The sequence below is a fragment of the Pyrus communis genome, chromosome 3 (assembly GCF_041283825.1).
Source record: "Pyrus communis isolate YQ-2024b chromosome 3, ASM4128382v1, whole genome shotgun sequence".
Classification (NCBI taxonomy): Eukaryota; Viridiplantae; Streptophyta; class Magnoliopsida; order Rosales; family Rosaceae; genus Pyrus; species Pyrus communis.
This window is the reverse complement of record NC_142567.1, coordinates 4,266,264-4,289,424: the sequence shown is the minus strand read 5'-3', so window position 1 is coordinate 4,289,424 and position 23,161 is coordinate 4,266,264. Positions and strand designations below refer to the sequence as shown.

The following is a 23,161-nucleotide window of genomic DNA, read 5'->3' as shown; positions in this document are numbered from 1 at the left end:
ATTTTAAATTTTAAATGATTTCTGACCGCACGATGTACGTTGAAATGACATGATTGATTAATCTTCCAGATCCCACATAGAGGATCCTTTTCCTGAAAAAGGGGTCCTCAAGCAATGCGTACAGATGATGGTAAAAATGGAAAAGAATCATCTCTGGATCCCTTTCCACCTAAACCTCATGACCTACAAATTCGGATCTTTGAAATTTGATTCAACGGCTACAAATAAAAAACTCTATTAAAAATTATAATAATTTTAATCATTGGATCAAATTTTAAAACCCCAAATTTATGGATCATAAGAATTATGTGAAAGGTATCCAAAAAGGATTCCTTTCCGGTAAAAGTAAAGTAATAATAAAAAGACAAGGGAGTGAGAGAGAGAGAAGTGGGTCTTGGAAATATCAAATCACCAATTTCACCCCATTTTTTTCTCACTACTTCAGGCCGTTTTTCTTGCCTTCCCCTCAGCAGCTAGATGACAAGGACGCAGGGGCAATCTTGATATTAGATGCCAAAAAGGTGGGCCTTTTCTGAAATCGAGTTCACATGGGGGTCGTGAAAAACAGATAAGAATCCAAAGGCAGCGCACGTGACTGAAACGATTACTGTCATCATCGTCATCATCACCATTATCAAGCTTAATTTACTATAGAAGTGTTATTGATATTTCGAAAATTTCTTCTACATTTTTCATAAATATATATTTTTTTTAAATATAAAAAGTTTAGAATGTAGAATAAGATTTTTGAAATATCAATAATAATTCTCATTTATTATCTTACTTAGTGGAAAATCCGTTGACCCACGCGCGATATAAGAGCGTGGTCAACAATCTGGTGTCGTACTATAGTCTCACGCTTCACATAGAGAAGCGCACAGAAGCAACCCGTGCCCGTCGTGCTATTGGAGCTATCATATCTTTTCGAAAGCCCAACATCAAGAAGCTCGAGCTTAATAACTTGGGTTCATGACGTCTTGAAAGAATAATCTGCTATGATATCATAATATACTTTATATGTCCATATAGAGTCACGACCAACGTTACCAATATTGTTCTTAACCACCTATTATTAGGTGTTGGATCTCATTACAAAAGAGCTTGATGATATCAGGAGATGCATGGAACAAGTTGGATTTTATTCTAAGTATTAAGTCATCAGGAGATGCATTCTTATTAGACCTGGCAATTTCTGACACGACCCGATAACCCGACACGACACGACACGAAATTAACAGGTGTTTGGGTCGACACGATAACGAATCGGGTCTTATCGGGTAACCCGATAAGCACCTGTTAAGATAACGGGTTGGGTCGGGTATACACGTGGGTAAACACGATACACGATAAGCAGAATATTATTTTTATAATTTTATAACCCTCAAAAAATACTGTAATAATTATATACATTAATTTTACAATTTTATACCCCTAAAAATTATAATAAATATATATATATATATTAAATTAACTATAAAATTTATAATAATTATAATAATTATATATACTATAATAATTATACCCCCAAAATATTAAGTCTATCTATACTAATTATATATATATATATATATATTAAATTTTATAAAAACTATAATAATTATTAATTAATAATTTAATATGCATGATCATGCATTGCATATTTGCATGATTTTGCGTCCATTGAAATTTGATGCGTCAGGACTCAGATGTGATTTGTTTCCATTCTCAAATTTCAATAATCAATTTCTTGCCATTGCCATTTGCCAACTTGCCGCCCTTTTTGAAAAAAAAAATGGAGGGAAAATGAAAATGTTAAGAAAAGTTGAAAATAAAACAAAAAAGTGAGGGAATTCAATTAGGGAAAGATGTTGGAGGGAAAAGTGAAAATGATAAGAAAAAGTTGAAAAGGAAACAAAAAAGAGAGGGAAAAATGAAAATTAATAGAAGTGGTGAATCTAAGTATAAATAAACTCTAAGTGTTAGTCAATCTATCGTTTTACGAATTCTCCAAAACTAATTTCAACGATCCAAACCGTCAAAATTGTTTGTATATGCTTGGAGATCACATCAGCAAAAAATCACAAAAAAAAAACATTCAGAGATCAAGTAAACGGGACAAAGCTTTTCAATGGTTATAAATGAAAAATCACGATTTAACGGTTATTTTAACTCCGATTTTGATGATTTTTTATAACTACACTCCTTGACCCTATATGAATACAATGAATGAATTCGATATTCAATTTAAAATATTTACACAAGTGGATACCACAAAATCTTATGTTATACTTAATAAAAGTATAAATAAACTCTAAGTGTTAGTCAATCTATCGTTTTACGAATTCTCCAAAACTAATTTCAACGATCCAAACCGTCAAAATTGTTTGTATATGCTTGGAGATCACATCAGCAAAAAATCACAAAAAAAAAACATTCAGAGTTCAAGTAACGGGCCAAAGCTTTTCAACGGTTATAAACGAAAAATCACGATTTAACGGTTATTTTAACTCCGATTTTGATGATTTTTTATAACTACACTCCTTGACCCTATATGAATACAATGAATGAATTCGATCTTCAATTTAAAATATTTACACAAGTGGATACCACAAAATCTTATGTTATACTTAATAAAAGTATAAATAAACTCTAAGTGTTAGTCAATCTATCGTTTTACGAATTCTCCAAAACTAATTTCAACGATCCAAACCGTCAAAATTGTTTGTATATGCTTGGAGATCACATCAGCAAAAAATCACAAAAAAAAAACATTCAGAGATCAAGTAACGGGACAAAGCTTTTCAACGGTTATAAACGAAAAATCACGATTTAACGGTTATTTTAACTCCGATTTTGATGATTTTTTATAACTACACTCCTTGACCCTATATGAATACAATGAATGAATTCAATATTCAATTTAAAATATTTACACAAGTGGATACCACAAAATCTTATGTTATACTTAATAAAAGTATAAATAAACTCTAAGTGTTAGTCAATCTATCGTTTTACGAATTCTCCAAAACTAATTTCAACGATCCAAACCGTCAAAATTGTTTGTATATGCTTGGAGATCACATCAGCAAAAAATCACAAAAAAAAAACATTCAGAGATCAAGTAACGGGACAAAGCTTTTCAACGGTTATAAACGAAAAATCACGATTTAACGGTTATTTTAACTCCGATTTTGATGATTTTTTATAACTACACTCCTTGACCCTATATGAATACAATGAATGAATTCGATCTTCAATTTAAAATATTTACACAAGTGGATACCACAAAATCTTATGTTATACTTAATAAAAGTATAAATAAACTCTAAGTGTTAGTCAATCTATCGTTTTACGAATTCTCCAAAACTAATTTCAACTATCCAAACCGTCAAAATTGTTTGTATATGCTTGGAGATCACATCAGCAAAAAATCACAAAAAAAAAACATTCAGAGATCAAGTAACGGGACAAAACTTTTCAACGGTTATAAACGAAAAATCACGATTTAACGGTTATTTTAACTCCGATTTTGATGATTTTTTATAACTACACTCCTTGACCCTATATGAATACAATGAATGAATTCGATCTTCAATTTAAAATATTTACACAAGTGGATACCACAAAATCTTATGTTATACTTAATAAAAGTATAAATAAACTCTAAGTGTTAGTCAATCTATCGTTTTACGAATTCTCCAAAACTAATTTCAACGATCCAAACCGTCAAAATTGTTTGTATATGCTTGGAGATCACATCAGCAAAAAATCACAAAAAAAAAACATTCAGAGATCATGTAACGGGACAAAGCTTTTTAACGGTTATAAACGAAAAATCACGATTTAACGGTTATTTTAACTCCGATTTTGATGATTTTTTTATAACTACACTCCTTGACCCTATATGAATACAATGAATGAATTCGATCTTCAATTTAAAATATTTACACAAGTGGATATCACAAAATCTTATGTTATACTTAATAAAAGTATAAATAAACTCTAAGTGTTAGTCAATCTTAAAAACAAAAACTCTTTATCCTTGCACATTTAATATTTGTAATAGATTAGTAGTGTATGTATTATTTTTTTTATTAGGCTTTCATTTTCGAGTGTAGATATAGTACTTGAACGAGAAATGATTTAATGTTTTCAAGTAATATTTATGTCGCAATGTGTGGTATGTGCAAATTTAAAAAAAAAATATTTTTTTCTTAACGGGTCATAACGGGTTGGGTCACTTTACCCGTTGGGTAAAGTGACACGACCTGTTAAGGACCCGTTAAGATAACGGGTGTGACACGACACGACCCGTTAAGATAACAGGTGTTACACGAAAACGACACGAACACGACAGACACGACCCGTTTGCCAGGTCTAATTCTTATCACAATCAAAGATCTAACACAACATTCTCAAACATTTACAAATTGGCAACCGGGTAAAAAAAATCTTTCCAACCCAAACTTGCAACTCCTGTACAACTTCCAGTTTTTATTGCATTGAGAAGGCCTAAGATGCTCCAAACAAATGGTAAAATTATAACCGAGGAAGATGCTAAGGCCAAATAGAGCGGTAAATGGTAGAAGTGTACCGGCAAAACCAGTACAGGCCAGGTAATTTTCTTCAGTCGAGTTCGAGCACTATTTTCCCATGGATCTGCTTCTTCTCCCTTGCCTTGTGGGCCTCTATCACTTGAGTGATGGGAAATGTTTTCTCCACTGGTATATTCAACTTTCCGGCCTCAGACAGCCTCCGAATCTCATCCAACCCTTCTGAGTCGGCTCTCATATAAGTCCACCAGTACTCTGTTCCATCAAAATAAAAAAATACAACCTGTGTAAATAACAACCTAAAGATGCCTTCGACACTTTCCATACGCTTCACTATACAAACAATGAGCTTAAAGTATGGAGCATGATGAAACATGTACCCAAAAGAAATGTAGGATTTACCTATTCCATGAGAATACCGGTACTGAATCTGTTTCTTCAGTAAAGCAGCTGTAGCAACCGGAAGCCCAATAGCTATCCCATAACTATCAGCCAAAGATGCGGCGTCACCCTACAAGAAAACGAGAATAAAAAGCCTTGAGCATTTGTGGAAATACTCTGAAAGGAAACATCAAAGGTCCCTTTGAGAGAAGTACTGCTCCTACCTGAAGTGTCATGTAGTGCCCACCTCTCTTTAAAAGGTTTATGCATATTCTTTCGGTCTCTGGACCACCAATGGTATCCAATACAGCATCAAACTTCCCCTTTATTGTAAATTCGATGTTCTGTAAATTAACATGTTAACTCAAGGAAGAAATCAATCTTGATTTTAATACCCATATGAAGCAACCTTCTAAATGAGGTTCACTCAGCTCATGAGATGAAATAAAAAAGCTAGGTATTAGTTGATTACATCATCACCTCAGTAGTATAGTCAACAGCCTGCTCAGCACCGGCTGCCAATACTCGATCTATACTTTGCTTTCCACATGTAGCTGTAACATGGCAGCCTCTGGCTACTGAAATCTGAATTGCGGCCAAACCTACAGCTCCTCCACCACCCACAACTAACAGCCGTTGGCTGTGGAGATAAGATGCAATAACAAAAGGATGCAAAATTGTTAATGACAGCTTCCACCAAGATAAGATACAATAATCAAATCTCTACAAGCTTCGACCATGGCAACTATCAACAGTACAACTATCCAGTTCAAACCTAAACCAAAATAATATAAAGCTTAAGCTGCCTCTCAATCCACGTTTCACAAAGACACAGCATCAAAAATAAATGTCATATTTTCTTTTATACCTTTTACCTAAAAAATGATGGGAAGGTGGTAAAATTTTGGACAGAAAAGTTCAACATCTCTAGTAAAGTGAAACAAATTTCATTACTCAAAGAAACATCTGGACAAAGACAACTTCTCTTATACTGTTAACTAGAAAAAGGTGAACAAAAGAAGATTAGAACAAATACTACCCCATGTGAAAACGACAACAGATTTTGCAATCGAAAAAAAAAAAGAAAAGAAAATGACAATGGCTTCCTGCTGACAACAGTTTTAACAAAAGAATCATGATACGTCAAAGGAAGGAACTTAATATCCGAGATATACTAACATACCCCTCAGCTATCCTAGCAGTACTTATGAGAGCTCGCCAAGCAGTCAGGGAAGCAAATGGAATGGCACTAGCTTCCTAGAATCACAAAGTAAGATAAAGCTAAATTGAGTTGTCAGACAGCAATAAACGGAATGTGAATTTAAAAACTCTCATCTACATAACAACATATCTCACCATGAATTCCTAATGTATACAGAAATCATGAAAGAATTGATAACATGACATATTATGTTCATATTGCATCATGCATGGAATTTCACGAATCACCACTTTCAATATTTTTTCAACAAAGATAACAATGGGAGTAGAAACAGGTAAAAAAAAAAAAAAAAAAAAAAAAATTCCAACAAAGGATTCGATATGCAACCTCCCCTTTCCAGACCTTAGTTAACCTACAAGATTCGATATTTCCTCTTATTGCTATCTGTCCATTTTCACAAAGCAACGTACTACTTAATAATTGTAGCTTGATTAACTCTGAGTTCCATTCCATATCAGGTAGTTTCTACTCCAGTTCATCTAACCAATCTAAGCTAAAAAAAAAACTCTTTTTTCTTCTTTTTCCGCTGAGCAAGGTGGAAAATTCAAATTTGAACGGTTGCTATCTTGCCTCTTCACTGGGTTTTGAAGCTACTAAACCTTTCAAAGCTAGTATTTCACAAGTAATCAAATGACAAAAAAAAAAAAAAAACAAAAGAACAAAAAAGAAAAGGAAAAAAAAGAAAGAACAAGCAAACATTTTTTGGTAATTATAAATTTCTAGCACCCATTAAACTATCAACTGGGCAACTAAAAACTGATCCATCCGCTAACACAAAATCAATGGCATGAAGAATAATGGAACACTAAAGCAAAATCAAATCATTAAAATCCAAAATAGGTAACAGTATACAGTTCTTTGGTAAACCAATTACAACAATATTTACCACGTGTGTAACTGATGCTGGTTTTGGTGCAAGTTCCTCTTCTGAAAGAATTGCATAGTCAGCATAAGTACCCCTTACAGCAGTAGGATGCAATGCACCAAAAACTTCTTGTCCCACACTCAAACCTCGAACTGAATCTCCCACAGCTGCAACATCACCGCTAATATCACGACCTAAAATAAGAGGTAGATGAGGTCCAAATATGGAACGACCATAGCCAGATCGCATCTGAAAAAAAAAAAAAATATTAAAACCAGAACACTGAATATAAAGATAATCTTGTAGCATGGTATAACCATATTAGTGACCTGCAACCTCAGCCGTATGACAAAAATAAAAACAAAGAACTCTATGTGAGTTGGAATTGAGGCACTCAAGTCATCTCTCGGCTGTTTGTCACAATCAGAAAAAGCAATTTAATGTAAAGAAGATAGGTAACATTTTATGACGTTAAAGAACTAAAATTAGAGCTTTAACAAAATTAAATCAATAGAACACAAAAAATGACATTTGGCTTCGAAAATGACTTTCTATCTGGTCACTAATACAGAAAATAACTATAATTATCACCAAGTAACAGTTAATACTTCAGACTAATCAGCCTAATATAATTAATCAAAAATTGAAGCTCCAATTGTATATTATTCAGACAAATGAACACAATCATACCATTAACACGCTCAGAAGCATCATTACATTATAAAAGCAGCTGAATAACTAGAAAAGTATGCGTGTGTGTGTGTGTATTGCTACAAATTTTCAAGTTACATTGCTACAAATGAACACAATCATTAAATTATATTGCTACAAATTTTCAAGTTGTTGTTGAAATTGGAGGAACGAAACGGAGAGAGGAGCAAAAATTCAAATTATCATTTCCCTCATTTTCTCGGCAAACAAACAGAACTTAGAAATGGGATCAATCTAAAGAAGAGGTAAAATTAGAAAATAAAAAATAAAAAAATAAAGGTGAAATTTGACTCACTCTGGTATCGAGGGGATTGATGGAGACGGCGCGAGCGCGAACAAGGACCTCATGGGGCTTGAGATCAGGGACTTGGACAATGGGCCGGAGCTCCAGAACCTCCGGCCCGCCGAAGCGCGGCAGCACCACGGCCCTGCAGCTGGTGACGAAGCGCCGGAACCTCACCTTGAGGTGGCGATTGGAGTTGGAGACCGAGGCGCTGAAGCTAAGGGGCCGAAGAATTCGCATTGTCACTTTGAGATCAAACCCCAAAAGCTCAGTACATCAGAGAGAGAGGAGAGATTTAAATGTTTGAAAGTGAAGCAAATGTGGGAAGTGAATCAAGTGCGCCATGTCGCCAGAAGCTCGGTACATCAGAGAGAGAGAGAGAGAGAGAGAGAGAGAGAGAGAGAGAGAGACGTGTCTGTGTTTCGGTCCGCAGAGAGGGTGAGGAGTTTCGGTCGTTATGTTCCACCGTGCGTCTTGTCACCTTTGTTCGGTTGGATTTTGTAGGGACCACATTTGTTTGGGCTTTGATTCAAATTCATTTTCGACAAAAATCGAACTAATAATTCTCATTTACCAGTAACCACGAGACAAGTGGTTTCCGTTAGCTTTTATTAAAACGACATATTTACACTAAACTTATCTAACTACAAAGGATAATTCACATTTGCCAAGATTTATGTTTGTTAGTTCGAGTAATATTCATTAATCTATCGACGAGTGAGACCACGCCTGCCTCGTCATCAACAAACAAATTGACAAAAAAGAAGACAGAAGTCTGACATTACAACAGATTCGTAAGCTTGTGTATAACATTGCAACGTTCAAAAGTTGGGATAGTAAATTATAATTTATACTAAATAGTTGAAAGTTTTGGATTGAACAATTGAAGGTTAGAGTTGAAATTATAAAATCTCAGAGAGTTCTTTCCAACCATTCTTGTCATTCAGAAATTAGTATACAGGGGAAACTCATACATTGATGAAAACTGTGTTGACACAAAAGGGGCTCACAAATTTGTCAAAAGCAACCTGCTAATTTCCCTTTGGCACAGTTGAGACCGAGCCACCGGGAGCGACAACCGTAGCCAGCTCGCTTGTGATTATGGTACTACTACTTAGAGGGGCACTAGAATTCCCTGATCTAACAACGGTGCTGATTTCAGCTCTTCTTAACTCTGGAGTTATAGTTTGGGTAGGTAAAGAAGCAGTAACATGAAAAGTTGGGGGCACGGCATTCTGCTGCTTTTGCATCATTTCGCCAGAAGTAGCAGACGCCATATATTGCTCCATACTTTTCTGCTCGGCTGATATTGCCTCGTTCACAGCATGAAGTTGTTGCAACCTGTAATCTGTTTCAGGCCGACGGCAGACCTTTCTCAGTGGAACAATTTCCTGGCACAATGAATGTTAAGAGCCAAAAACAAAAGGTTACAGAAATCAGTAATCGTTAAACAAAGGTTAAACTGCAGGAGAAGGATTTACTGTCAATGTGTCTGATACATTAAGTGCAAACGAAAAGTTCCCTTCTTGTTCGGGGATGCAGTGTCCCATTTGGACAATAACTGTTTGGTGACCAAAAGAACGTACCTTCAGAAATTAAAAGAACTAAATACAACAATAATTCGTCATAAGAGCATGTCAAGAAAACATATGAGTTTCTTTCCCGTTATAGCTTCAAGTTTAATTTAAGGGAGCACATAGCTTTTTCATCAGCTGCTTGTGTCAGTACCTAAGTTGGATTGATGTATACTAACACTTTAAAATGAATCCAAGCAATAACACGAGGAGAGAGAGAGAGAGAGAGAGAGAGAGAGAGAGACTAAACACACGGAAAAGAAAATATACAGGCAGTCTTATACCTCGGACTGATCATGAACATAGCGCACTAGAAACCTACATCGACATCCTCTTACATCATGTCTTCGTCTTTGAGCATCAAGGACATGGGCATCAAAGTACAAAGCCTGCTCTTTACCTTCCTGAAAAATTCAAATCATACAATTCCCAAGAACTGATCAGAAATAACTTCTCTTAACTTTTAATTTCTGCCATTGAATTTCTTTTTAACATTGGTCTAATATGGTTCTTTCAAAGACATTAGACATAAATGCCACCTGAAAGCATAGTATGAGATCTCCGGGGAGAACTGCAACGCACTCGGATGATTCACATGGGAGAGAGCGCTGCCTGACATGCTTTCGTACAGTAACCCACTCATCCTCCTCTGGTCCAAATCCAGCAAACCGAACCAGAACTTCCTGAAACAGCCAGCAAGATTCATTTTACAACAGATGTCATAGTATTTAATGGGATTGAAGGCCGGTTCAATTTGAGTTCAAGGATAACATTATAATAAAAAGCTATAATCGAGTCCTTTTTAACAACTTGCAGTAAATGAAGGAAACGGAGCTTAGAAAATTACCGGATTACCAGTCTCCAAATTTTTATGAGATAAAAAGTTTGCAACATCATACCTGAACACAAAAGACAATGAAATCATAAGAATAATGATAATCCCCTTATGAGTCTAGTTATTGGAAGGAGAGAAACACTAACAAGTCGATAACTAGAACTCATAAAAATAAAAGAAACGACATACTGACCATGCACCATCCCTCCCAGATTTAGCTTCAAACTCAAAGATAGCATTTTCAGGAGCACCCTTTCCTGAGCCTGGAACTGGTCAATAAATGAAAATAAGGGCAAGAAAAAATCCAATGTACACTTAAAACATAGATAAAAACGGACAAACAAAGTAACACCCTTCTTAAGCGGCGTTTAAAACGGAATTCTATTGTCTATGTTACTTCTGATATGGCCAAGAATAATTGAATAATAAAAAATTGTCATGTTTCTTGTTAATAATGCGCATACTAACCAAACGATTTAGAATTGGTCGAAGATGTTGTATGCAAATTTCTTCTACATTTTGATATACCGTCAATATGACATTCAAAATGTATAAATACATTGCCAGGCCGACAGATACAGAGCTAGATATGCAATTTTTGAAGTATGTGATGTTTATTAAAATGGAAATACATAAATCTTTATCTTATCAACTCCCAACTTCTGTTATTTCTATTTATATTTCAAATCACAAAGGGAAAATGAAACTGCACATGAAAACTTGATTGCACAAACAACAACAAAGCCTTATCTCACTAAGTGGGGTCAACTGTATACTTGAATGCACAAATAAAGAGAAAATAATAGAAAGGTATTCAAATTGTACCAGATGCCTAAGGTAACATGCGGTACCTTATTGTCAATCAAAACAAAAAAAGTACGCAGCGTTCCTTACCAGGTAAAGGTTCAAGGCATCAGCATAATGTCTACAAATTTTCAGCACATACTTTTCATTGGGTTGAACCAAGATAAATTTTCTTTTTATCTTATAACGCCTTTCATTCAAAATTGATGTAAAACAAGCAATCACACACATGAAATAACTCCGTACTTCATGTCAAAAACTCTGACGTGCTAATGATCTTGTTCTTTCTCTGAACACTTTTTTATGATAGTAATCTTTTATTGCTTGCTAACTACAATTTGTAAGGTTTTTCATTCAGCAGTGATTTTCAGACATGCTTTCGAATATGCGACCGAAGAATTAGATATGTTTCCCTCTAAAGTGAAGAAGAAGAAATGAAATACAAATCACTTTGTGTGCACCAGTAAGAAAAATTTGATAATGAAAGGAGGCGTCCTTATATTCTCTGCTTTTAATCCTGGGCTATAAAAGGATGACATGTTATCATTTGGGGAGTTGATATTATGTAGGCCATCTCATGTGTCATATGATATGACTCATACCTAACAGAACTAAAGTTGAAAGCAAAATGCCTACTTTATTGGTTAGTACCTATTCACAATTCATGTTTCTTCAAATGTAAAAGAAACTGCGGCAGTATTACTATTCTTCTCTTTTTCTTTCATACAAGAAGTGGATGCACACCATTTGTACAGGGAGAAATTTCTCTTATCAATGGTCAAATATTTTAGGCAATCATTTTCTAAAACCTTCAAACTGAACCTCCCTGATCAGAATTTGACTGTAATTCTTTTTCTAAAACCTACAATGTCCCTCCTTGGCAATTCATGCATGTGTATAAATGCACTCAAACGTACACACCAGTTAACATAAATGATTACAGTAAGTTATATCTGAAGCATCTTATATACTTAAAGACCAAAAGATGGCTTTATTCGGATATACAGTTTAACGTATTTCTAGAACATTAAGCTTCAAAGTTGTTAATTGACCACAAATCTAGCCACAAGGAAGTCCAAGATATTGTGGCACATACAAATGATTAAAGAAACAAATTCAAGTAAACACCATTAATATAGGATACAAAACAAACATTCCAACAAGTCACATGAGCATATAATACCATCAGAAAAGTATGCCCTCGACAAAGGAAATTGAGAAAGAATATTAAATTAAAAATAGATAGGTTCCATCCTACCAGAAGGAACATGTACAGGAGCAGCAATCTGCTGAGGGCCTTGAGGAACATTTCTCGCTGCAGCCAAATCATCGCGAGACATAGGTGACACGTCTAACTTACCAAGAACCTTGCTTGATTTTGCCCTAATAGCATATCGCCTATTTTGGAACCAATTCCAAACCTATAAATATAATGAAGATTGTAAATTACAAACAGAGTTAAAATGTTGTTTCAAATCAATTTCAAAGCCGATAAAGCAGGCTCTAAATTACAAGCACATTTAAATGATTTTCCTTTACAAAAAATTACAATGGAAATTGTCATACTTGCTTCATTTGTACTGTAATCTTGCCCTTTCGCTCCAGTGATTCACTACAGCAAAGAAAAATGTCTCAGATTTTTTAAGCCTAGAAGAACATAATCTATTCAAATTCTAAAACAAGTCACACCTGAACTTATCTGCAAGGGCCATAAGCACTTCACGTGATGGCATTGTATTATTGTATTGTTGCAGAATAGCTTCCATCTCCGTAACCTAATTATCACCAATTTGTACATGATGTCATTAACGTTTAAAATAGCAACTACCTTGAAGAAAAATAATCAGTAATCATCCTATAATAATCCTCTGAAGAACGGTTTTTGTGTCGACAGGTATTGTTGTAAAACAGATAAACAACAAATAAATAAAATTAAAAAGGAAAACCAGAATGTGCAAATCTGAACAACACACATAAGAACGTCGGAGGAAAAACAGAAATAAGAATGTGCTGTAACCCACAATGTACTATATGTAGTGCAATTACCCAACAGCTCCTGATAAGACTCACTTTTGGTTCTTCAGAAATGTTTATCAAGCACTGCAACCAATAACCCACTGAGAGGATGTTCGTTTCTTTAATCTCCATGTTTGCTTTTCAAATTTTTAATTTGTTGCCTTAATTTTCAGCAACAGGGTTTACTACAGGACTAAGATCAAGCACCAGTGCACCACCATTTTCAAAAATTAAATCCGGTATGAAACATGAAAACGGGTACATAGGCTTTGACTTCTTTGGTGGTTTAGTCTTTGACTTCTTTGGTGGTTTAAGTCGTTTACTGTGCATTCCATATTACTTCCATTTAGTTTATAAACTTGTCCTGCAAAGCATTCAGATTGACTTTCATGCACTCACGACTTAATTTTGTTTCTTTATACGTTTTCATATTTCTAATTATCTCATCATAGATGGATTCGTTAGATTTTGCTTGGCATTATTCTTTCTTTCTATATAGCACGAAAAGGTTCTACTCAAAACACATCAAAAGTAATTATTAAGATGCACGCGTGGAAAAAGGTAATAAAGAAAGCCTTTCGTGCACGTGGACAAAGACAATAAAGAATCCTTTTGCACGGGCCGGAGCACGTACTGAAGCCTATTGGTAAAAAATGTCAAATCCAATCATATATGCATGTGGAATGTGGATATGCATACATAACAGGTTGGACCAGTTAAAAAATGAAAATTTCCTTCGTAGGAATTCTCCATTCCTGATGAAGAATGACTTCTAAACCTACATTGCATATGTTGTGATTCCAGCAACTGATTTTAGAGCATTTAAACATTCGATTGTGTGGAGGAAAGATATGATTATCTGTTCAACAGTATTGACATCCAAAGACAATCTTATGCAAAATGGAAAAGAACTATATTTTATGCTTTTGACTAATACAGAGCTCTCATTATGGGAAACTAACACCAATAACGGTTATCAACCCAAACTGGACTTTATGGTCCTACCATGCAGACACCATTAGCAGATTCCAATTTGATATCGAGAAGAGAGCTAAATGTTAGAATCAAAAAAGGCACAAAAGTTTTATTTGAGATGTACTCTAAATCTTCAATCCCAAACCCTTCAAATGCAATGGGATCACCAAGCGATGCTTTCATTTTCCACCTGTGCTTTTTGTTAAACAGCAATACAGGTGTGAAAAGATGCATGATTTCCGAAGCTATGGCCATTCCATTTAAATATTTCTATTAAGTATCTAAAGCGTGGGAATCGCGCATGGAAAGAGCTCGCCAAATCCAACTACAAACCAACAACATTGTCAACACAAAGGCATTATTTACAGACAGATCAGCAAGACAACCATCCGATCCATATGAATTATACCACGAAAAGCTTTATCAAACAGAGTTTAACAATATTTTTCAAGAATACGAAGATCGATCAACTGAATTCCAAATGTTCAAAACTATTAATTTTCCAAGAAAAAAACTGTGGTAACATCACGAAAAACCCAAAACAGGAATCAAAAGCACACACCAAAAATTTAAAAAAAAAAAAAACCGAAATCTAACAAACCCATCTAGAATCACGACTCTTAGTTCAAAATTGGACACTTTCTACTTACAAATACACAAAATTTGAAATACCACGCTTTCAAAAATCCAACTTCAACTCAAAATTTAGTACACGCACAAAACAAAAGAATAAAAAACCAACAAATAACCATCAAGACTCCACCTCTAACTTCGAAATGCAGCAGATTCCCAAACACAAACAGCAATCCAAATCAACAAAATCGTCAAAAGAGGAACAAAATTGAAGAACAAGAAGAAGGAGAAGATAAGGTACCTCAGACTGGACGAAGCGGAAGGCAGGTCCTCCGTTGCTCGGAGGCCTACCCATGGCAGCTCTCTCTCTCTCTCTCTCTCTCTGCGTTCGGAACTCAAACGAGCAAGAGAGAACTTCAAATTTGTGTGTTTATTTTTGTGCAGAAGAAGCAAAAGGGAAGTTAGAGACGGAGACAGGAGAGTTGGGTTTTTCGAAAAATGCGTTATGTGAGTGTCAGGCCACGGACAATTCCCAACCATCCAACAGGATCCCCTCCGGATCCTTTATTGAAGATTCTGTAATTCGCAAAATTGTGTTGGTTCATTTTACATAATTCACTCGCATAATATACATTACAATAAATTGACATAATTTACGAATTTTTAAAATTCTCACAAAAATGATCTGACGAGAATCCGAGTTCCTTTATAGTCCCAAATTCTGGGAAAGGAAACAAAGTTACCGAATTTTAGAGAGAGACTGAGAGAGAGAGAGGTTGGCCTTTTGGATTGAGTTGTGTGATTTTGAAGCCCAAAAAAGCAGAATTTGGGGCAAGGCCGGGGCCCTCATGTTTAGCTTTTTAACTAATTTTGGGGTTTTTGGAATATAACTTTTATGCTACGTAACACGATAAGGTTTATGTTTACGGATATTTTAGTTGTTAAATTCAATTTTTATAATTGATAAATTTTTTATTTTAATCTCAACTGTTCATTTTCTATTTAACTAAGTAGTGCTACGTAAATTATAGAAAAATTGCTAGTTTTGTATTTAAGGGCGCTAACCAGTAACCACCAATCAACCCCAAATGTCTCTTTCAACAAGTTTTTTTTATTTTTGTCATTTAATACTACGGTTTGGTGGTATTCCTCTTCGTTAGAAATGAGCGGCCTTAAGTTCGAATCTCGTGGATGACGAATTCAATATCAAATTAAGCTGCCCATTGTATGGTTTAGCCGAACACCCATTCCTCCTAGTTTAAAAATATCGATTGTACTCAAAAGAAAAGAAAAAAAACAAGTTTTTTATTTTTACATTTTATTTCTAGATATCTTTCTGTTTAGAAATCTATTCAAAATGGGCAAAATCCTTGTTGGTTTTTTATTTTTTGATAACGAAAAATGGAGAACGCTCGCCGTTCCATCGGTAGAGTACTTCTCTCAACACTCACTGTAGAAATTCGATTCTCAGAATTACTTTCTTTAAAATGCAGTAAAGAAAAAAATGGAAGAAAAACGAACTCTAACAAAACCGGACTATTAACAATTCCGGTAAGTGGTTCTGATGGACCGGTGAACCAAACCGGACCAATTATATTTTTCAACCCACATATTATATACGGCTAGTTTTTTTTGGTAAATCTTATTATTTCAACTTTATTTGGGGCAAGGGTTACTTTCAAACTGAAAATTGTCATTTGCAAATCTTCCCCAAGCAGGTAAGTAGTGCTCGCAATCGATATCTATTTCCAGCAAGTATCTATCGTAGCATGTTTACATACGAGGAACGGATATGATTCTCATTTCCGTGAATACCAGCGACATAAGAATATAAACGAAAATAAATATACCTCAAAAGCCGAAGGTATGCGATTAACGGGGCGGGGAGGGCGGAAGGTTGTTTATCCTTCGAATAATACACAGCCAGGATCCTTATACACAGACAAGTAAATAATCAAAGCATAAAAACAGGTAAATTGGAGAGAACGGAGAGCAACACAATACCTCAGTTATTCCATTATCTTATAACATTCAGATTATGTTACGGTACATGTATTATATATGCCCACTCAAGAAGAAAAAAAACAGAATGATATCAATATACATTTGCCTATGAGGTTCAAAACTACTACGTTCACAACCAACGCACAAATAAGGTTCGTCGGTACTTAATCGGATCAAGGGCACATACTTTCCAGCGCTCTCTTTCCTTTACAATACGACTGAACTTTCCTCCTAAGCACCATCATCATCAACAGTGTTGACCCTCTCGCATTCGTCTATCCATTCGCTGTATCTGTAATAAAAAAAAAAATTATGGTCAAGCACACAGGTAAAGGTAAAGAGAAACTAATTTCAATAAACCTGCTAGCCATAAAATAATATGAAGAAATTCACATCAATTTCTACTTACATGTCTATTGGTTCGGTCAAAGCTGCATAAACAAACCAAAGAAAGATCAGTAATTATGAATACATATGGAAGTGGCGGTCACTATATGAAAAAACAAAAGAAGTTCTAAACAAAATAATCAGTTCAAATCAGAGTTTATTACTTTTTTCTACAACCTAAAGAAACTTTCTATCTACTTTACCAATGTGAGGTTGATAGACATTCGAATTAAAATTTCTAATCGAGTTATCCTCAAATTTCCTAATACCGTCCTTTTCTGTCCATATACCATAACAATCCATACCTTGTGATCAAAACATTCACAAGTCTGTTCAGAAACATATTTCCATTTTGAATTATTTACCTAATCCTCCCTACATCTTGTATGCAGTATTAATCGCTACATCCAAGATTTATATGATAATGAATCAATGATATTTCCATCCTGTTATACTAACAATACGCATCAATAGTAAATTAAGACGAGAGTAAAGTATTTGACATACCTGTGACGGTTGTGCTGAAATTCTCTTGGCAAATGCTACAGATAGCCTCGCCAATCAAGTTTTTCATGTCACTGAAACCAAATAACTTTATTTCAACTCAAGACAAAATGAGAGAAAAATACATGTGCAAGTACGCTACCCAATCAGATGCTAGTTCATAAACAAAACACACAAATGGAAAAGGAAATGTAATAGTGACCCATTATCCACAATGACATAAATCAATTTCTCGCACCATATATGAGAGACCACAATTCTCTTACCATAAATGACATAACCACCTTCATCAGAAGTACCACAGTACATACAAGAACCAGCTGAACTCAACGTCCTAAGAAGATATATATACCAAAACTGGAGAGAAAACAGATTAAATGAAACTTACATGCGGCACTCAACACTGCTCCCATGGTTGCAGAAAGGGCAACAGAAGACTGTATCCAGCTTGTCCGTTCGCTTCCTAGCTGCAGGCTTAGCCTTGGCCTTTCTCTTACCCATTTCTCAACAAATTTCTGTCCTATCATCATAATTACACCAGTTAGTTCGCATAAAAGATACTACAAAAACATACAGCAACCAGATCACCTGAACTCCCCACATACATAGATGTTGAATCCCTACTATCATTTTAAGAAACATGATCCAATTAAAAATTACACACACTCCGTGTGTGCAAGGGTGTGCCGGGTACGCATAGAGAGGGTTAAACTATTTCCGGTAAAATGTTTACCGGAATGATGCGAAATTTGCAAGTACACGGAGTAGGAGACTACTGGGTCTCCGAACATATTAAAGCCCTAAAAATCTGTTGAGGGTTGTGATGATTAGTGGCCTTCAAACAAGACATAATCACCAAACACCATTGAAAATTGGAATTGAAGGAAAAGTGCTTGTTGTTAATTTATATCAAGAACGAATTTTTACAGCAGAAAACATGCTACCCAAATCACAAATTTCGCACTACATGAAATAAAAATAGAAAAATTCTAAAGGCGGTGAAGAACCCTAGAAAATTTACAGTGAAAGAAACAAAATTGAAGTCAGAGAAGGGGAAATTAAGAAACGATGAAGGAAGAAAAGACCCCAAATTTTGACAGCAGCTGAGAATTATGTGTGAATTGAATTAAAGAAACCCTAAAATTACGAACCCTAAAACGGATAGAGGAGGGAGAAAGAAAGATGGTACCTGGGAGTGAGACGACGCACTGCTGAATCGTATGATTGCTCCACAAAACACGCTATATCTCCTGCGGGAAAAAATAAGGGCTTTCTATTTATAGGCATGTGGCTTTTGCCACGTGAGAAATACTTTTTATTTTTAAAGAGCAAAAGCCAAATATATTTAAAATTAACTTACATGAAACGAGTTTCTCGACCGTTTAGAGTCTTGGACTGATAATACGTTGTCCTCTTTAAATTAGGTTGTTCAATGTTAAAAGCATACATTGAGTAGGGCATGGGTTGCCAAAACTAGAGTCGGGGGATGCCCATATTTCTCCAAATCACTGTGCTGGTTTTATTTTTGGTATATAGTTGGATTTGCTCCTCAATAATTTAAATGCTTCATTAATAACTTTCTCACATTGCACTACATGACTGGTTTGGTATACGATCACCGTTGCATCCCGAAAGTTCTACAGAAGTAACAGAACGGGGGCCGTCTGCAAGTCTATCTTGCAATCATTTCCTTTGATGAAGACTTAACTGATCAATGTTCCACTAATAAATCAGTTTAAGGTGTCAAAATTGTGCATACAAGCAATGATTTTACATGTATCCTGTTTGGTATATTGGGTTCACCTTAAGATAACATATAAAAAATAATTCAGCTGACAACAATGAAAGTTTTCCATGATGGAGAAAAAAGGCGATGAAACAATTTTTTTTGACCAATTGGAAAGTTAACAACCAAGACGTCGCAAGACCAGAGTAGCTCTGTTTGATGAAGGAATTTGTGTCTCGTAATCCATCGATTTTGTTCTTCATTCTGACTACATGGGATATGTGCCTTGTGAATTGAGCTTAGTTTGCATACCCAGCTTCCTGTTGTAATCACAAAGTCAATAGCTAGGATGCTGGTTCTGCAAGGTCCGTTTCCAAATCATCTCCCCCCATCCGCTTCTTTTTAGGCTTGCGTTTTTTCTGCTTTCGTTTGAGCTTAATTTGATCTTTAACTATCTTTTCCCATGCTTTTCTGTTTTTCTGATAAAGCACCATTGCAGCACGAGCATCTTCAATCTGAAACAATATCCTGAGTTAGACAAAAGTATTCCTACATCATTTGCAACGTTCTGAGTTCGTGAGAAGCTGTTATGAAAAATAATATGCAGCAACAAGCAAGAAATGAATAATTAATTTTAAATCTCGGGAAGAAACTGTATCTCTCGCATGAGAAATTAATGAATATAAACCCTGAAATACATCAAGAACGAAGAATAAACTACAACCACTATGGCACCCAAAACAGGTAATAATATGATTTCTTTTTTGAAGGAAACTAAATTTTAAAAGGAATATAATTATATATAAGATAGAAATGAATATCAAAATTTTCAAGGATCATGCGTTCATCAACTTTTCCTTGGACCACCCAATGGCTGGTGGCACTAATTGAGATACCTGGCCACAGCACCTTGCAGGAAAATCGAGTTTCATTTGAGATGAAAGTATCTGTCTCCGCTCAAATGGTATGAAAATGCTAACTCATTCTACACAATTGAATTAAAAGAACAATTGGTCAAAACCCAATATGAGCATGTCATCTAAGTTGGGAAGGAAATGTTGGGACAAGAGGTTGGGTTGTATAGCATTGTCCCTTTTGAATTCTGATAAGCCTTGTCACAATTCCATGGAGGTTTTAAAATCGATATCCTAATGCTCAAGATGTTGTAAGGATATTCTAATAAGAAAAAAAACTTCTGTGTGAACTGTATTACGAAAACGGTCAATAATCATCAAAGTCAATAATCATCAATAAAGAATCAAAATACTAACAGGGCAGTGCTCTCCATTTTGGATCTTCACATCAAGAAACTCTGCTGCAAGATGCCGAAGTGCCCTTCTAGACCCTTCCCCCCTGCTTCACCAACCACAGATATCATGAGGACACCTCATAGTAGTTCAAGACGATCGGCCAATTTTAATTTTTAAAGAAAGAAAAAATTACCTCATAAAAGGTTCATACTCTAATGTATCCCTGATGTCCCCCTTGGGATGACTTAAAAGCAATGCCTGTTTAAGTCAAATTGTCAGATGATAGAATCAGACATTATTCTCTACACCACTATATTAGAAGGCCAGATACCTTAAGATCATTGCGCAATGCATGGCCCACGAGAATTCTCCCTTTAATCAACTCTGCCACTTTTTTCTGAACAATTCGAAAATCCTTTGCTGTAGATAACAAAGATGCATGAGATGTTCCATAAGAATGATTTTCCATCACTGTAAAAAGGATGCTGACATAAAATAGCCATTTAAGAAGGACGCCAACAATTTAGAATTTCAAACCCGAGTTTTAGTGAAAACATCTGCATTCAGTATATTAATAATTGCAGCATAAATACAAACAAAAGTCAACCTTTTCTCAAGTCTCGGGGACGAATGCCACTTATTTGAGTACGAAAATCAACAACACGTTCTACTGGGCGAACAAATTCATCATACACAACATTTCCCCATTTATTTACCTGCCATCAATCTTTACATCAGAAATCAGTGATTCTAACAATTTAAAATACCAAGCATAAGATAATATCCAACTACAATATGACAGAAAAAGAGGAGTGAAAGAAAAGGAACAAATAAATACCAGCGTAACGCGTCCAAGGGCGCTTTTGTTTCCTTGACCGACACCAACCATTTCACAATCCATGGCTACTTCATCTGTCAAGCTGTCAAATGGTTCATACCTCGTAAGTTCAGTGCTATGACCACTTAAAGTTAGAGAAACGAAAGGAGCCTCTAGATTTTGCACATAGGAAACCAATATCAAATTCGTGATGTAGTTACTTGCAGTTTCATTCTAGTAAACATGTCTATTTTCCGATGAAAGGATAGAGAGAAACAAAAGATTAAATGTTCCCTAGCATTATCCTAAAATTAAAACCCTTGCGCGGTTGAAAATTTCACAAATAGGATTCCATTCTATGTCAATGAGATTTTGGCATTTCAGATGATAACGAAACTAAAAGGCATAGCTTTCGAGATCTTTCTAAAATTCTAATGGAGATGAACTGGTACAAAATTAAACAGGGTGATTGTGAAGACAACCCGAAACAATTCCCCTATTTTCCTAAACAAATAGAAGAAAATTTCACCTCCCAACCAACCCAAAAACCTTAGTTGTCCGCGGAATTCACATTTAAGAAAAACCCAAATAAACACCTAAAAAACAGTCGAAAGTTCTGTTCTTTTATGTTTTCCTGCATTTTCTCAGCAACCAAACACACCTTCAAAGCATAAACACGTTCAAATAATCACCTGGAATCATCATTAACTGGATCGAGAGGATTGATACGAGATGGAGAATCATCATTCAACTCCACATCCAGTCTCTCTTTCCGCTTCCCTGATAATCAAATTCTCAAAAATTAAAAATCTTTGCTTTTATGCTGTTTTCAGAAAACCCAAGAAAAAGAGAAGTGCTTTTTTTATGTTAGGTACCTAAGATTGTTGTCGTCGTTGAGCCATGACTCTTGAGCTTCTGTTGGAGCTGAGCCCAGTTGGGGTTCAGTTGAAGCTGCTGCTGCTGCTGCTGTTTAGGGTTCTTTTTCATCTTCTTTCTTCTGCCGCTCCTGCCGCCGCTGCCGGGAAACACAAATATGCTATGCGCGAAAAAAAATAACGACATCGTATTTTTAGTCGTTTTCTTATATATCTTTCGATTTATAATTTTTTAAGAGTAAAATTTAGAATACCTCGTTGAACTCGAACCTGAGTTTATAACTCGTGTCTAAATTAAAATTTCATTAATTTACATTCCTGAATTTAGCAAAATATGTGCTATTGGTTCTAGTTGTTAATGTACGTGGAAAAAAATCTGTTCATGTGGTGTGGCACACATATAGGTCTCAACACCTTATTTATCATTGTTGGATAAGTTTAAATTTTAAAATTTGTATAGTGAATATACACAAATAGTGCACAATTTAGTAAGTCATTGCACCTACAGTCCAAGTAATTGGGAGATAATCAATAGATTCCTTTTCAGGAGTAATTCTTCATTCCTAAACGCAGCATACAACTCTTCGTTGTATTGTGCTCTCCAAGTGTGTTTGTTCCTCCCTTCTTCCTTACCATGGCAAGTCTTTGTGAAATAACTCCTATGAGAAGACAAAAGAAGACGTTAAGAGACCCTCCTAGCCCAACCCTAGACACTCTAAGATTATTTTTCAATCCTGCTTTCATTTCGAGTCAAGAGATAGATCAATAGACACATAAATTCATGGACATAAATTAACGGAATTTTAGTTTAGGATGAATTCTAAACT

General features: G+C 35.3%; 4 protein-coding genes across 6 annotated transcripts; all 4 read right to left on the bottom strand.

The window, feature by feature from the left end:
* Nucleotides 1-1,118: 1,118 nt before the first annotated feature.
* LOC137716608 (uncharacterized) lies at nt 1,119-8,451 on the bottom strand. Of its 2 annotated transcripts, XR_015960504.1 has the most exons (8): nt 8,007-8,451; nt 7,022-7,249; nt 6,097-6,170; nt 5,394-5,553; nt 5,138-5,257; nt 4,935-5,043; nt 4,371-4,787; nt 1,119-1,182 (listed from the first exon to the last, which is right to left on the bottom strand). XR_015960504.1 is itself a non-coding variant. In XM_068456054.2 (7 exons), the coding sequence occupies exons 1-7, from the start codon at nt 8,232-8,234 to the stop codon at nt 4,606-4,608; spliced, it is 1,101 nt and encodes a 366-aa protein (XP_068312155.2). In that variant the 5' UTR covers nt 8,235-8,423; the 3' UTR covers nt 4,333-4,605. The 2 variants fall into 2 exon arrangements, 1 of the variants encoding a protein (XP_068312155.2); XM_068456054.2 differs by lacking the exon at nt 1,119-1,182 and having other exon boundaries at nt 4,333-4,787; nt 8,007-8,423.
* Nucleotides 8,452-8,822: 371 nt separating this feature from the next.
* Nucleotides 8,823-15,489, bottom strand: LOC137715639 (protein SAWADEE HOMEODOMAIN HOMOLOG 2). The gene is made up of 9 exons (XM_068454981.2): nt 15,073-15,489; nt 12,897-12,982; nt 12,774-12,819; nt 12,466-12,628; nt 10,597-10,672; nt 10,416-10,467; nt 10,108-10,251; nt 9,853-9,972; nt 8,823-9,385 (listed from the first exon to the last, which is right to left on the bottom strand). Exons 1-9 carry the CDS (start codon nt 15,124-15,126, stop codon nt 9,026-9,028), a joined length of 1,101 nt encoding a protein of 366 aa, XP_068311082.2. The 5' UTR covers nt 15,127-15,489; the 3' UTR covers nt 8,823-9,025.
* Nucleotides 15,490-16,759: 1,270 nt separating this feature from the next.
* Nucleotides 16,760-18,922, bottom strand: LOC137714830 (transcription elongation factor 1 homolog). Of its 2 annotated transcripts, none has more exons than XM_068453961.2 (5): nt 18,856-18,922; nt 18,055-18,186; nt 17,670-17,740; nt 17,185-17,206; nt 16,760-17,067 (listed from the first exon to the last, which is right to left on the bottom strand). In XM_068453961.2, the coding sequence occupies exons 2-5, from the start codon at nt 18,165-18,167 to the stop codon at nt 17,007-17,009; spliced, it is 267 nt and encodes an 88-aa protein (XP_068310062.1). In that variant the 5' UTR covers nt 18,168-18,186; nt 18,856-18,922; the 3' UTR covers nt 16,760-17,006. The 2 variants fall into 2 exon arrangements, with proteins under 2 accessions (XP_068310062.1, XP_068310063.1); XM_068453962.2 differs by having other exon boundaries at nt 18,055-18,181; nt 18,856-18,916.
* Nucleotides 18,923-19,352: 430 nt separating this feature from the next.
* LOC137716074 (Polynucleotidyl transferase, ribonuclease H-like superfamily protein) lies at nt 19,353-22,668 on the bottom strand. The gene is made up of 8 exons (XM_068455469.2): nt 22,335-22,668; nt 22,152-22,239; nt 21,481-21,562; nt 21,250-21,358; nt 20,974-21,062; nt 20,836-20,900; nt 20,664-20,745; nt 19,353-19,907 (listed from the first exon to the last, which is right to left on the bottom strand). The coding sequence occupies exons 1-8, from the start codon at nt 22,519-22,521 to the stop codon at nt 19,737-19,739; spliced, it is 873 nt and encodes a 290-aa protein (XP_068311570.2). The 5' UTR covers nt 22,522-22,668; the 3' UTR covers nt 19,353-19,736.
* Nucleotides 22,669-23,161: the final 493 nt, after the last annotated feature.

Bases quoted from the DNA above. Each gene is read 5' to 3' on its own strand.
- LOC137716608 (XM_068456054.2), bottom strand. From the start codon at position 8,234: ATGCGAATTCTTCGGCCCCTTAGCTTCAGCGCCTCGGTCTCCAACTCC. The intron at 6,171-7,021 runs GTAAATATTGTT...TTGTGATTCTAG, and splicing joins CAGCATCAGTTACACACGTG to GAAGCTAGTGCCATTCCATT. The intron at 5,258-5,393 runs GTGATGATGTAA...GTTAATTTACAG, and splicing joins CTGTTGACTATACTACTGAG to AACATCGAATTTACAATAAA.
- LOC137715639 (XM_068454981.2), bottom strand. From the start codon at position 15,126: ATGGGTAGGCCTCCGAGCAACGGAGGACCTGCCTTCCGCTTCGTCCAG. The intron at 12,983-15,072 runs GTACCTTATCTT...GGTGATAATTAG, and splicing joins TCCGCTTCGTCCAGTCTGAG to GTTACGGAGATGGAAGCTAT. The intron at 10,252-10,415 runs GTAATTTTCTAA...TGGCTGTTTCAG, and splicing joins ATTTGGAGACTGGTAATCCG to GAAGTTCTGGTTCGGTTTGC.
- LOC137714830 (XM_068453961.2), bottom strand. From the start codon at position 18,167: ATGGGTAAGAGAAAGGCCAAGGCTAAGCCTGCAGCTAGGAAGCGAACG. The intron at 17,741-18,054 runs GTAAGTTTCATT...ATTTGGTTTCAG, and splicing joins AGCAGTGTTGAGTGCCGCAT to TGACATGAAAAACTTGATTG. The intron at 17,068-17,184 runs GTAAGTAGAAAT...TTTTTATTACAG, and splicing joins TTGACCGAACCAATAGACAT to ATACAGCGAATGGATAGACG.
- LOC137716074 (XM_068455469.2), bottom strand. From the start codon at position 22,521: ATGTCGTTATTTTTTTTCGCGCATAGCATATTTGTGTTTCCCGGCAGC. The intron at 21,063-21,249 runs GTTGACTTTTGT...TGTTATCTACAG, and splicing joins TCCCCGAGACTTGAGAAAAG to CAAAGGATTTTCGAATTGTT. The intron at 19,908-20,663 runs GTTAGTATTTTG...ATATTGTTTCAG, and splicing joins AAAATGGAGAGCACTGCCCT to ATTGAAGATGCTCGTGCTGC.